General features: G+C 51.7%; 1 protein-coding gene across 1 annotated transcript in view; it reads left to right on the forward strand.

Annotated features, from left to right (window-relative positions):
- Window positions 1-10,909, forward strand: part of LOC149335268 (chorion peroxidase-like) — a 36,421-nt gene extending 25,512 nt beyond the window's left edge. The window contains exons 11-13 of the mRNA XM_089551937.1: window positions 5,801-5,970; window positions 9,118-9,223; window positions 10,832-10,909. Coding sequence (XP_089408063.1) covers window positions 5,801-5,970; window positions 9,118-9,223; window positions 10,832-10,898 — 343 coding nt within the window. The 3' untranslated portion in view covers window positions 10,899-10,909. The remainder of the gene's footprint in view (window positions 1-5,800; window positions 5,971-9,117; window positions 9,224-10,831) is intronic.
- Window positions 10,910-12,714: the final 1,805 nt, after the last annotated feature.

Genomic DNA, 12,714 nt, shown 5'->3' on the forward strand with positions numbered 1-12,714 from the left:
GTCGGGCTGTGTCCTGAACCCACTCATCTCGCTGCACGTAGCGTTTCAGGTCGCATACGTGCACCGGTCCGCCTGTCGGTTTCGACCGCAAGTCCTCGAGCCTGTAAACGAGCGAAGAAAGCTTTTCTCGCACGCGAAACGGCCCGATCCATTTCGGCGCCAACGAGGCCGCGAACTGTCTGCTAGCATCGCTGAGAACGTGTTGGCGCTGAAGCACCAGATCGCCCACTTCGTAGTGAACATCCCGGTGCGAGCGGTCGTACTGTGCTTTCTGCTGCGCCCTAGCGGTACTCAGGTTTCGGCGAGCCTTGCGTAAGGCCTCCGTCATCTTAGCGCGCAGCTGCGTCGCGTATTCAGCTCGTGCTGACGAAGCGACTGGCGTCTTCCTGCTGTCCGTTAGAACCCGGTCCATCGGATTTAGCAGCTCTCTACCCAGATTCAGAGAAGACGGTGCATACCCAGTCGAGCGGTTAACGGTCGTACGCAAAGCGAACGCGATCTCCGGCAGATAGGAGTCCCAATCTTTGTGCCTCTCAGAGTACGCGACAAGCATGTGCTTGACGTTGCGGTTGACTCGTTCCGTGGGGTTCGACTGAGCATGATAGGTGGTCGTTTTCTTGTGCTTAATGCCGAGTGCAGCGCACGAATCTACGAACACCTTCGCAGTGAAGTAGGACGCGTTGTCCGTTATCAGCTGCTCTGGGAAACCGAACCTGGTGAATACGTCCATCAGCTTCTCCATGATCACTCGTGCCGTCAGCTTTCTAAGGGGGAAAAGTTCAACCCACTTGCTGAAGTGATCCGTGACCACCAGCAGGAACTTGTTCCTACTCGGTGTCGTGGGATACGGTCCCATGATGTCACACGCCGCGATTTGCCAGGGAGTCTGGCTGTTAATCGGCTGCATGAGGCCGGGCGGTCGTCCACCCCGGGGCTTCACGCTTTGGCACACATGACATGAGCGGGCGTAGCGTGTTACGTCCCTTTTCATGCCAAGCCAGGTAGCAAAGCGACACAACTTAATGTAAGTCTTGGGGCCGCTTGCATGCCCAGCGATGCACGAGTCATGAAAGTAACGTAACAGTGCCGCTCTCAACACTCGCGGTATCACCACCTTGAACGCCTCACTTGTGTCGTTCTCGGAGGGGATATACCTCAGCAGGACGCCGTCGGAATCCAGCAGATAAGAATCGAGCGCGCTCACAGCACTACCAGCTGTTTCCAAGCGCTCCGCACCGACAGCAAAACCAGCTGTCCCCGTGTGCGCGGCGTCCCGGCCGCCCGGCTCCCGGAGCCCGTCGAACACTTTTCGACAAAATGAATCCATCTGCTGAGCTTCGAGCAACTCCTTTCTGCTAAACACGATCCCCACGGAACTCGCGTAGTCCACGTGGTTCACGCTCTCGCCTGGGGTCAACGGTCAGTCCGTGTCCCTTACATTGGCTACGGCTGGGGACAATCCCTCACTCTCTCTCTCTGTCGGGTGGTCGGTCGCGTGACCTTCCTCGCCCTGGACAGGCGCTCGCGAGAGTGCGTCAGCCACGGCGTTGTTCTTCCCTCTGCGGTAGCGCACGGTAAAGTCGTAACGCTGCAGCAACAGGGCCCAACGCGCCAGGCGGCCGCTCGGCTCGCTGAGTCGTCTCAGCCAGGTGAGCGCCATGTGATCCGTCTCGATCACAAATGCCACCCCGTCGACGTAGTAGTCGAACTTCCGCAGAGCAAAAACTATCGCGAGACATTCCTTCTCGGTCACCGAATAGTTCCTCTCTGCCGGCGTCAGTGAACGGCTCGCGAACGCTACCGGTCGGAGGACGCCTTCATGCTCCTGAAGCAACACTGCTCCTAAGCCCAGGTCGCTTGCGTCGGTTTGAATCACAAACTCCCTGTTCAGGTCGGGTAGCTGCAACTCAGCCGTGTCCGCGAGCACCTTGGTGAGGTTGCGCAGTGCAGCCTCTTGCTCGTGACCCCAACTCCAGCGCTCGCCCTTCTTCAAAAGCTTTGTCAAAGGTGCCTGCAGCGCTGCGCAATCCGGGATGAACTGGCGATAAAAGTTCGCCATTCCCAGGAAGCGTCTGAGACCAGCTAGATCTGACGGCGACGGAAACTTAAGCAAAGCCTCGAGTTTATCCTCGCACGGCAGAATGCGGCCTTTGTCGATCGTGAACCCCAACAGTGTTATTCGGGTCGCGGCGATCTGCACCTTCTTCGGGTTCAAAGTGATTCCCGCGGACCTCAGCCTCTCTAGGATGTCCCTCAAGTGGCGCAGGTGTTCCTAGAACGTTTTCGAGTACACCACGATGTCGTCTAGGTATGCGAGCGCGTGGTGCCACTTCGCATCTCCCAGAACACGGTCCATTAGGCGCTGATAAGTAGCGGGTGCTCCTACCAAGCCAAAAGACATTCTCTTGAATTGGAAAAGACCTCTGTGACAAGTGAAAGCAGTCTTCTCCTTATCACACTCATCCATTTCAACCTGAAAGTATCCGCGGCTAGCATCGAGCGTAGTAAAGTACTTCGCCCCACCTAGGTTGGACACTAGCGAAGAAATGGTTGGTAGAGGGTACGCATCCTTTCTCGTAACCTCGTTCAGTCTGCGGTAGTCCACGCAAAGCCGATATGTATCGTCTTTCTTTGGAACTAAGACTACCGGGAAGCCCCAAGGGCTGTTAGACCTCTCAACAACGCCAGTGTCGATAAGTTCGTCTAAGGCGCCGTCCAGTGCTTTTCTCTTAGCCAAGCTAATTGGTCTAGGATTGCACTTCCAAGGCAATGCATCACCCGTGTCTATTCTGTGCCTTACTAGTGTAGTGAGGCCAGGCCGGTCTGTGAATGTCGCGTTGAATTCGTAGAGGAGAGATGACAAACGTGCCTTCTCCCTTTCCGACACGCTGTTCACCTCCGACAACAAAGGGTGCATTGCCCTCACTGGCACGGTAGAACAGCTTTCTACCGCGACAACATTCTCTGTGGGCCCTCTCTCAGCGGCGACTGTCCGCCCGCATGCTTGTTTCCGGGCCGGCGGGGGTGATTTTCCACGGTCACTCCCCGCTAGCTCCGCGTTCGGAGCCGTAATTGACTGCGAGGCCGCGGGCGCTTTTGCAAAAAGCTTCAAGGCGCCGGTGGTGCGTTCTCGATAGCCTCCGCTGGCTATGTCTATCACAATGCCTGTCTTGGCTAGCATTCTCGCCCAAGAATTACAGGAACGGATAAACAGGGAAGATGAACGAGGCGTTGTCGCCGCACGCGTCTTTCCCAGCGAACCACTATCCTAGCTGCACCGCTGGATTGCTCTGTGCCGCTCGCGAGGCGAAAAGTGGTATCGCACTCTCTCAACCGGATTTTGTTCTGGCGGAGATGGTTTAGCACTTCGTCACCGAACAAAGAAGCGCTTGCCCCTGTGTCGAGTAACGCGGTGAATTTCTTTCGAGCTATCGTTAGCTCGATGAACGGCGCTGGCAAGTCAACAGAACTTCCTACGCGACATGCCAAAGGCGCTAATAAACCGGGGTTCTCTGTGTAAGCCGCGCGGGATCGAAGGTCGATCACCGGCGGCTGTTGCCGTTTCCCGACCGTGTTTGGTCACGGGCGGGGAGGCGGCCACAGTCGCGGGCGAAGTGCCCCGGCTGGTCACACCTGTAGCAGCGGTTGCCCGGGCTCCGACGGGCTAGGCGCTGGTCGCCACGTTCCGGTCGGTCGTTTCGATCTCGATCTCGCGGTGCGGACGGTGGGGGCCGCTCGTGCGGCCGCGTGTCGGCCTCGCGATCTCGGCTACAGGTGTTCCGCTCTGCGGCAGCGTGTGCTGTTCGCAGCGCGTAGCTGAATGGGTCCAAAGCGCGGTCGGACAATTCCCAACCCCTCGGGACACGCTCGTCAGCAAACTGTGCTGTCGCTTCAGCTCTAGACGGACTACACGCTGAGCTGCCATTCCACGCGCAGCGCGGCTCAAGTGACTGCGATGCAGGTGGCGGCGGCCGATACGCTCGCGCAGAGAGAATGTCTCCCTGAATGCGCTTCGCCTCAGCTGCTAGCTCGTCCAGGTCTCTAAACCTGCCTCCTCTCAGGTAGGCCGCGAAAGTCGGGTGCGCTTGTCGTGTGACACGCTCAACTTTCTCCGTGTTTGTGGCGCGAGGGTCAGCGAGGCGATACAGTTCGTCCATCGCTCGGACCTACTCTAACAAAGGCTCGTCGGGGTGCTGGGTGCGGAGTTCCAGCTCCCTCCTCAAACGCCACTCGTAGTTTGCGGGGAGGAATTCGTCGCGGAAGCTTGCGCTAAACTCCTCCATTGTCCTCGCTCGGTTGCCGGTTAGTCGGTACCAGCGGGCCGCTTGCTCCGTCAAAGAGACAGGCACAACACGCGCGAGCAGTTCGGCGTCTGCAATTCCTGTCGCTTGCTGATAATGCAGCAGACGGTCGAGGTACTCATTAGCCCCTGTTCTGTCATGGTACCCCGTGTAGGTAGGTACGTCTATCCTAAGACGGGGTGCCTGGGCCGGGGCTTGCAAATTGTTTTGCAACATACCCGCTAAGCTCTGCACAACTTGCATCGCGTTCTGCAAGAGCACCTCGGATGACTGCGGACTAACGCCTCCGGAGTTGGGCGCAGCCGCTGATGGTGTCGAATGATGAGGCCTAAGTGCCCCATTGTTCGCACCACGGAGCGGCGAGGTGCCCGATGTGGTGCCCTCCGTACCAGGCCTAAGTCCTGCCGACGCGCCCGGGAATGCAACTCGGCTATTCCGCGTGGAACACTCAAGATTTACGCCTTCCAAAGGCAAGTCAAGTAGGGAGCCCTGGCTCTGTGCCGCTAGCTCTGACAGCATGAACAAAGACTGGAAGTCAGGCCTATCAGCTGCCATCCTTTGTTAGCGCGTCGACAGTCGTTCGCTCCAACAAAGTACACTGCTCAATGCCTAGTTCACCCCACGTTCGGGTGCCAAGATATGGGGTCACCCGCGTGCAGCCGGCCGGGAAGGCGCGCTTCCGTGCCAGCTATGCGCGGGCGTTCTCGTGTCCCCAACCCGTGGCGCAAAGTCACAACCACGGCGGGTTCGGACGAAGTAGGCAACGAACAGAGTACGCTAGAAAACCGTTTATTTACCTAGCGCAAGGCAAAGCACACTGCGGAAGAATGTTCTATCCGATAATAGATGGTTCAGCAGCTTACCAAGTCGTCGTCGACTGGCGTTGGATAATCCGGGAGGGCGCGGGCAGAACGGGGGTCGGCAGGGTCAGAGCGGCAGTAACACCGCGGCGAGAAGAGAGGGCGAGTCCCCCGTTCCCGCGCGAACTTCGCCTTTTAACCCCTACGACATTGCCTCCCTCTTGAGCAACTTGTTGCAATCAAGAGGAGTCAGTCGTTCACCCCTTCCCTAAGACGCCAGAGCGTAGGCGTGACGTCACGTCCGAGCTGAGAGTGAGGAGAGTTGCCGGGTGCCCTCCTCTCCCCATTCCCTGCGGCGTGCGCTCTCGTCTCGTGACTCGGCGCGGGGCGGCGAGGGATATGTGTATATCCCACAATGTGTACTGAAGTACATAATAGATGTGTTGGTGCATCCGAACTACCTTCCTCCGAACCTAGTCACCAACCGCATCTCCTATTCCTGGCAGAGCTGGGACGCTCCACCTACTACCCTCCTACCAACTCCATGTCCATTATTGGCAGTTCATATTTGGCATGTTCTGGGCCGCGCCTAGGTCCCTGTATGTGACAGGGTCACTTAAATTTTTTTTCTTTCTCCATATGTGCATGTTTTCCAAGTCTTGCGTGAGCCCCGAGTGCGTATGGTTGTGCTTTACACAGGGACGTCAGGGACGTAGACTTCTTCTCGGCCGGCCTCGCGGAACGCAAGTTGTCTTCGTCCATGGTGGGGCCCACTTTCGCCTGTATGATTGGTCCCATGTTCAGGAGACTCAAGTTCGGCGACAGGTTCTTCTACGAACATGACAGCCAGGCGGGTTCCTTTACGCCGGGTAAGTACCCTCTGCATTTAACGAACTAAGATAATGTACCGAATGGTGAGCTTCTGTAGACCTTCCCGAGTTAGTTACCTCTCTCACATCAAAGCTATAGTAGTTAGCTCGTATAAAGCCCACTGCCGGGAACTAACCGGTTAAAAAAAAAAACAGACAAACGTTTGCCAACCACCGATCGTTTCTATCGGAGCGTGGACGCCTGGAAGGAGAAATTGTAAAGAAGGAAATTATTTAATCACAAGTATCTACGTGAGACGATACTTGCACGTGAACCAACGATCAGCTAGATGTTTCCGACATGCTCTATAAGTGTTCGATAATGAAGATGAGTCATGAGTGAACTTCGCTGGCGAATGAGTAAGCCTGACTGTGATCAGGGCGATTAGAATGGAGTGGGGGGAAGCTTGCTGAGAGGGATGCAATGGTGAAAGGCTGCGCGTTACAATGGTGTCCCTGACAGTCCACCACGAAATGGCATCTCTACTGGATCAATCTCCGCTTTACGGGGTCTGTTCTGAAAGTAGTAGGACTCATTTTTTTTAAATAAAATTTATTCAAGAGAATAGTACAAACAATTAGAATTTTTCAAAGTAGCACCCTTCCTCACCTACACGCTGCTGTCAATAAGTTTTCCAGTTTTCGTACGCCTTCAGAAACACCTGGACCGGAATGCTGTTTAACTCCCTTGTCACGGCCTGTTGAACTGCCTCTACTGATCCGTGATGTTTCCCCTCGAGCGTCGATTTTATCCTGGGGATAGAAGAAAGTCTGCCGTTGCCAAGTCGGGGCTATAGGTGGCCTGAGGCATCGTTGCCGCCTTGTGCTGGACGAAAAATCGGAGTCCTCATTCACATGATGAAGATGATACTGGCAGATCGCTTTCCGGTTGGCCTTTTGCTCCTCTGACAACACTCCCGGCACCAACTTCGCGCACACTTTTCTAATGGCTAAGTTTTCTGTCAAGATCTCAAAAACTTGGGTTTGAGGAATGCTCAAGTCATCAGAAATCATTCTGATTCTCATCCTACAATGACTGTTCAGTAAATGTTTCACTCGCTACACATTTTCGTTGGTCTTACTGGTCGAAAGGTGTCCGGAGCGGTCGTCGTCTTCCTCTCTTTCCTGACCTTCTCGGAACAGCTTGTGCCACTTAAAAAACACCTGATTTATCCATGGCAGCGTCACCGTAGACCTCCTTAATCATGTCGTGAGTCTCTTTGCCTGTTTTACCAAAATTTACACAAAATTTGATCATCACGTATCGCTGATCCAGAAAATGCTCTATGATTCTGCGTGACGAGACATTTGGACAGGGGCTCACAGTACAAGCGACCTGCTCTCTTCAACGGCCGAGAGCCGACGGCCGATTTTCCCCAGCATTCCCAATATCCTCCTTCAACGATCCTGCGCGCGCAGATCGCCTCTCGTCCGCCCGTTTGCCCAGGAAAAAACCAGTCCTACTACTTTCAGAACAGACCCTGTATCCCGCTCGATCCTGCAGGGTCACTGCTCTGTTAAAGGGCCACAGAAAAGGGTATTCGAGCCTGACTTTAAAATGCTTGCACTGTGTAGAATATAAGCCAGCGAGCGTTCATGGCGCGTACGACACCTCAAAAGCGAGCTGGAAATTCGCAATACATTTTTTTTTTAATTTTTGGTTTCGGAACTCGCAGCGACGCGTGGTGCCGGGCTTTCGCGCGAATCCTGGCATACGACGTCACGTCGCGCAAGTGACGTCAGCAGCCGGGGTTATCATTGGTTCACCACGCCACATACTTTCAGACGTCACGCAGCTACCCCGGCCTCGGCCACTCCGCGCGCGCCGGCAGCTGGCGGATGTAGGGGGAGGGCCGAGTGGGCGGGGCCGACGGAGGAGTGCCGACGTCTTGTCGTGCGGAAATGGACGAGAGGAGAGGGAAAGGCGCGAAGTTCAAATTCTGATTGTGTGTAACTTATTTTACACAAAACGCATTAAAAAAATTCTTGTTGCAGGATATTTGTGAAGCAGCGCCATTTAACATCGAAGACATACCGTAACTTTACTAGTATAGTATTATTCCAGTTAGTGCTGTTTTGTGCCATAATCTTTGCTATATGAGCCGCCGCGGTGGCTGAGCGGTTATGGTGCTCGTCTGCTGGCCCAAAAGACGCGGGTTCGATCCCGGCCGCGGCGGCTAGAATTTCTTTGGAGGAGAAATTCTAGAGGCCCGTGTACTGTGCGATGTCAGTGCACGTTAAAGAACCCCAGGTGGTCGAAATTTCCGGAGCCCTCCACTACGGCGTCTCTCATAGCCTTAGTCGCTTTGGGACGTTAAACCCCATAAATCAAATCAAATCTTTGCTATATGAAAAATTTTGACTTACTATTGTGATTTTAGTTTTTCAAGGGGTATTACTTGCGGCTCAAGCCTACGCGATCACTGGGTTAACAAGTTCTGTTAATGTGCTGTTTCAAGCGCGCAGCCTCCCAAAGGTGTTCAAGAAAGATAATCCTGCAGTGTTTCCGTCACCCCAAGGGGTGAAAAAGTGACAACAATAGCCGTACCCCGCTCCAAAACGTTAAAGCGCTGACTCCAAGGCTAATTTTAGCCATGATCAGCTGATCACATTACTACACAGGGCACATTGTTGGCAGTACATAATACTTGCATCACCTCGATAAAACTTTCATTGGCCAGCAGGCGAATCCGGAAGTTTTCGGCTGCATCATTGTGCTTTAACGCCGGCACCGTTTAATACTGAGAAAGTCCTCTATAGAGCTGTCTCAGCCGAACTGTTTTCGCGCACCAAATATTCTTACTGAAATCAGCTTCAGACCCCGAGTCAAGTTTTGGATTTCGTTAATTTGTGACAAAGGTAAAGGTGCACGATCACTGGTCACGTGACGTCCGCACACGCTAACGCTTTGAGTGCAGGTCACTTGCTAGAAGGTAGGGGCTTCAGGGTTTAAACATTCTCAATGGTTGACCATGCACTGCGATTTTTTTAAACCCGAAATATTCCCTCAGACACTTTGTTTGGATCGACCAGTCGCGTAAGTTTTATAGCGTGGTGTAAATAAAACCATTTGTTATATACGGTCATCATCAGTACCTTGATAAAGACCACGTGTCATTCTCCAAGTTCATCTTTGTTCTCTTGCAGGGCAACTTAAGACAATACGGAAGACGTCGCTAGCTCAGATAATATGCGGCAACAGCGACAGCATTCACAGCATTCAACCAAGAGCTCTTCTTTTGGAAGGACGTGGGTAAGTCAGTTCACAGACAAGCTACGACATATCTACGTCGTAAGAAATTAGCAATAAAAAGCTGCACTTACATGACATTATAGCACTAATGCTTAGCAGTTTGCGCATGATGTGACAGGTTTGACCGAGGGTTAGTACAGAAAAGCTTTTAGACCGATACTCGAGACTGATTGATACCTCACAATTTCAGTGGATTTGGACCATAGATGTCCTAGTACTCAAGACCATACGCCATAACAAGGCTACGTTGGTGTCGTTCTTTTCACCGGTGTTAGCGTCTACCGTAACTGCTGTGCAATTAAGTTATAAAGTTCATTCATCAGCCAATATTTTGCGTATTCAAATTTTAGCAGTTATTTTTCAGCGGCCCTATACCGTATTGTGCGTTTTTATCGTAAAGACTTTGAAAATTTTTCTTACCTCAACCGCTGGCTCGTTTGCCGTGAAACTGCACACAGAGCTTCCGTATTATGGTAACTTTTGTATCGTAGCAAGTTTTACAACGGTACTTACTTAGTTGAGCCATGCATGATGCAAAAACATAATCGTCTGCGTCGAGATCGGCGTACCGAAACCCAAAACACCGGAGTTTTTGCTGAAGGGCAGCAGTGGCGCCATCTGTCTGCCACAACGAAATTAAACGAGAAAAACACAGCTGAGGACTTCGCGACGTCGTCCTCCGACGAGGCACGAAAGCAGGCGATATAAGCTGAATTGGATAAAGTCATTGGACGAAAAAAAGACGTAAAACAATATTCTTTTAACGGCACAGCCTCGTTAAAATAGCTGTTTCTGGCATTTTTTCCGCTCAGTTGGCCGAAAATGTTCGAAGCGCTTCAGTTCTTGCAACGCTCGCCTTGGCGCCTTGTGACGCTTTCCACTGCAGAAGATAGATGGCGCTACTGCCGCCCTTCAGCAAAAATTCGGTGTTTTGGGTTTCGGTACGCCGATCTCGACGCAGACGATTACGCTTTTGCATCATGCACGGCTTAACTAAGTAAGTACCGTTGTAAAACTTGCTACGATACAAAAGTTACCATAATACGCAAGCTCTGTGTGCAGTTTCACCGCAAACGAGCCAGCGGTTGAGGCAAGAAAAATTTTCAAAGTCTTTACGATAAAAACGCACAATACGGTATAGGAGCGCAGAGGGCAACTATTCGTTTCGGGGGTAGGCTGAGTGCGCAAAATATGAACTGTCAAGTTCATAACACAAGCCACGCCACATAATTAGTGGCGCAAAAAAAAAACTGCAAAATGACAGATCACTCAATGCTGTAATCAAAACCTGGGCTGTGTGCTTAGCCAGGACGTGCTATTGTCCTTCAACAAGCCCTGAATTGTAGCGTGACAATGCATACGCTCAATAAACCTTAATCAGTGTGGAAAAAATCAATGCACGCGTAGCACAGAGCACCTGTAGGCTACGAACCTCAAATAATGTGGCGTGAAAAGAGGGGAAAAGCTGTTCACAAGCTTAAAGAAGCGCCATTTTAAGTAGAGAGTTAGCATTTTTTAGGCTAGCACGAATAATCGATAATACAGAAGAGTCTGTTGTTAGTGGAGAAAGCGTCCTCAGTGCAACTTTCACTCTGACTTCTGGTGCAGGAATAGGCTGGTCCCTTGCTCGGAACTTGCTGACATCGACCTGCTCCAGTGGGAAGAAATAAAATGAACGTGCAGTGTCGCTGCGTGAGAGGTATCAAACTAAGGCTACCTTATTTTGTCTCCAACCGTAGCCCTTTTGTCTCCTTATACTACCATATTCGGAGTACAAATATGCAGAGACGGGCGCTGGTAGCTTCCTAACGAACGGTATTTTGCTGTGCTTTTAGAAAACGCGGAATGCTTTGTGTAAGTAAAGAATCACTCCTTATTAAAGGGAACACGAGAGCGCGGGGCCTCGGCTTTTCACGATGCGCTGCCGACGAGTGCAGGCGAGAATCGGTGGAAACGGGGCTTGCGCAGTAAGGCAGACACGCTGCTCTTGCACTGACTGTCTCCTGTATAGCTGAGATGATGATGAACATGCTGTTTTTGTGCCTAAATACTTTCCAACAGATCTTTGTGTTATTTTTTCTCAAATGCAGGGATTTTCTTCTGCGTGTACTATTTTATCTTGAGCACGGCTTTGGAGGACTGGGGAGCTGGTCACAGATCGTTTCCTGGGGACGTGCTAGGGCAGGTTTCTGAGAAAAATGCGTGCGATCTAAAGAAGGTGTCGAAAGCCTGCCATGTGTGCGACACCTGTATTAGTGAAGATAAGGGTGTCGTACATCCTCTTCCAGTCTGTCTCGCTAACACCTTACTACCGGACGCTGATACCTAAAGATTTTTGGCCGCCAATACGGTATTCGCAGACGCAGAAAGCGGCACATTGACATCGAGAAGAACGCTCGGAATATCAAGTCCAGCCTTCTTGGACATCAGTTTTAAACGTGACGCAACTCGTCACCATCAGATGCGTAGCGAAATCTTGTTATTTTAAGTCGTTCCTGTGCTCGCATAGGTATTAACACTGCCATAGAAGAACAACGGGATTGGTTGGTTGGTGACGCGGTGAGCCTAACGCGCACAAATCTTCGCTATTTCTTTCATGCTACAAAAGTGACCCCAGCGCCATTTTAATAATGCTAAGCTGCGGTTTCAATCATCGAGCCGACGTTGTAACAACCAACGCCTTGGCAGTCGTTAGTTCGGTGCCGCCGTCTCGGAACTCGCCGCACCACTAATTCGGGACGCTGACCACTCGACATTTTCAGACCAGCCTCTGTCAAAATCCATGAACAGTGTAAACACTTATTCAATTACATGTAGTGCGCGTCCAATGCCTCCCCTCCCCCCCCCCCCCCCCCGCCCCCTTTTTTTACAGCCTCTGGCCAAGCCGCGTGAACACGCTTTCTAATGCTAGCCCCAATAATTCCTAATTACCTTTAATAATGCAATAATGCTTAATTAGTTGGGCTAGCTTTAGAAAATGCTAGCCCAACTAGTTATTAAAAATTAGCTAACCAGCTTACTACTGAAAACGATTCACGTGTTTTCTGGCGTCCGCCAACACTAGTAATACTTTGCCGTAAAAGGTGTATTTTTACGCCACAAAGTCCATTTTTGAAAAAAAAAAAAAACTGAGTCTTCCCTTAAACACTTGGTATTACTTACAGATACGCGGGGAAAGACAAAACTCCCTTGCTTAAACAGTCCCGTACAAATGCAAGTAAACTAACCAGTTCAGACTTAAGCCGTTCCTGCATGTTGATATGATATTAAGAATCCGAAAATTCCCCTCTCCGACATCCCAACACCGAAGCAGGTCAGGAAAAGCTGCAGCACCGAGGATTCTCTCAAGAAAGGCCACTCTCAGAGAGCCTAGACTCAACCATTGCACACTGTGAGACAGCAAGTAGTTGCGGTGCGGTCAAACTCACTGACGAACAAAACCAACGCAGCAACTCCCGGCCTGAACTGTGCGTGGGTGCCCTGTTAAGCCG

The sequence above is a fragment of the Amblyomma mixtum genome, chromosome 7, assembly GCF_055824585.1.
Source record: "Amblyomma mixtum isolate Tamu chromosome 7, ASM5582458v1, whole genome shotgun sequence".
In the NCBI taxonomy this organism is placed as follows: Eukaryota; Metazoa; Arthropoda; class Arachnida; order Ixodida; family Ixodidae; genus Amblyomma; species Amblyomma mixtum.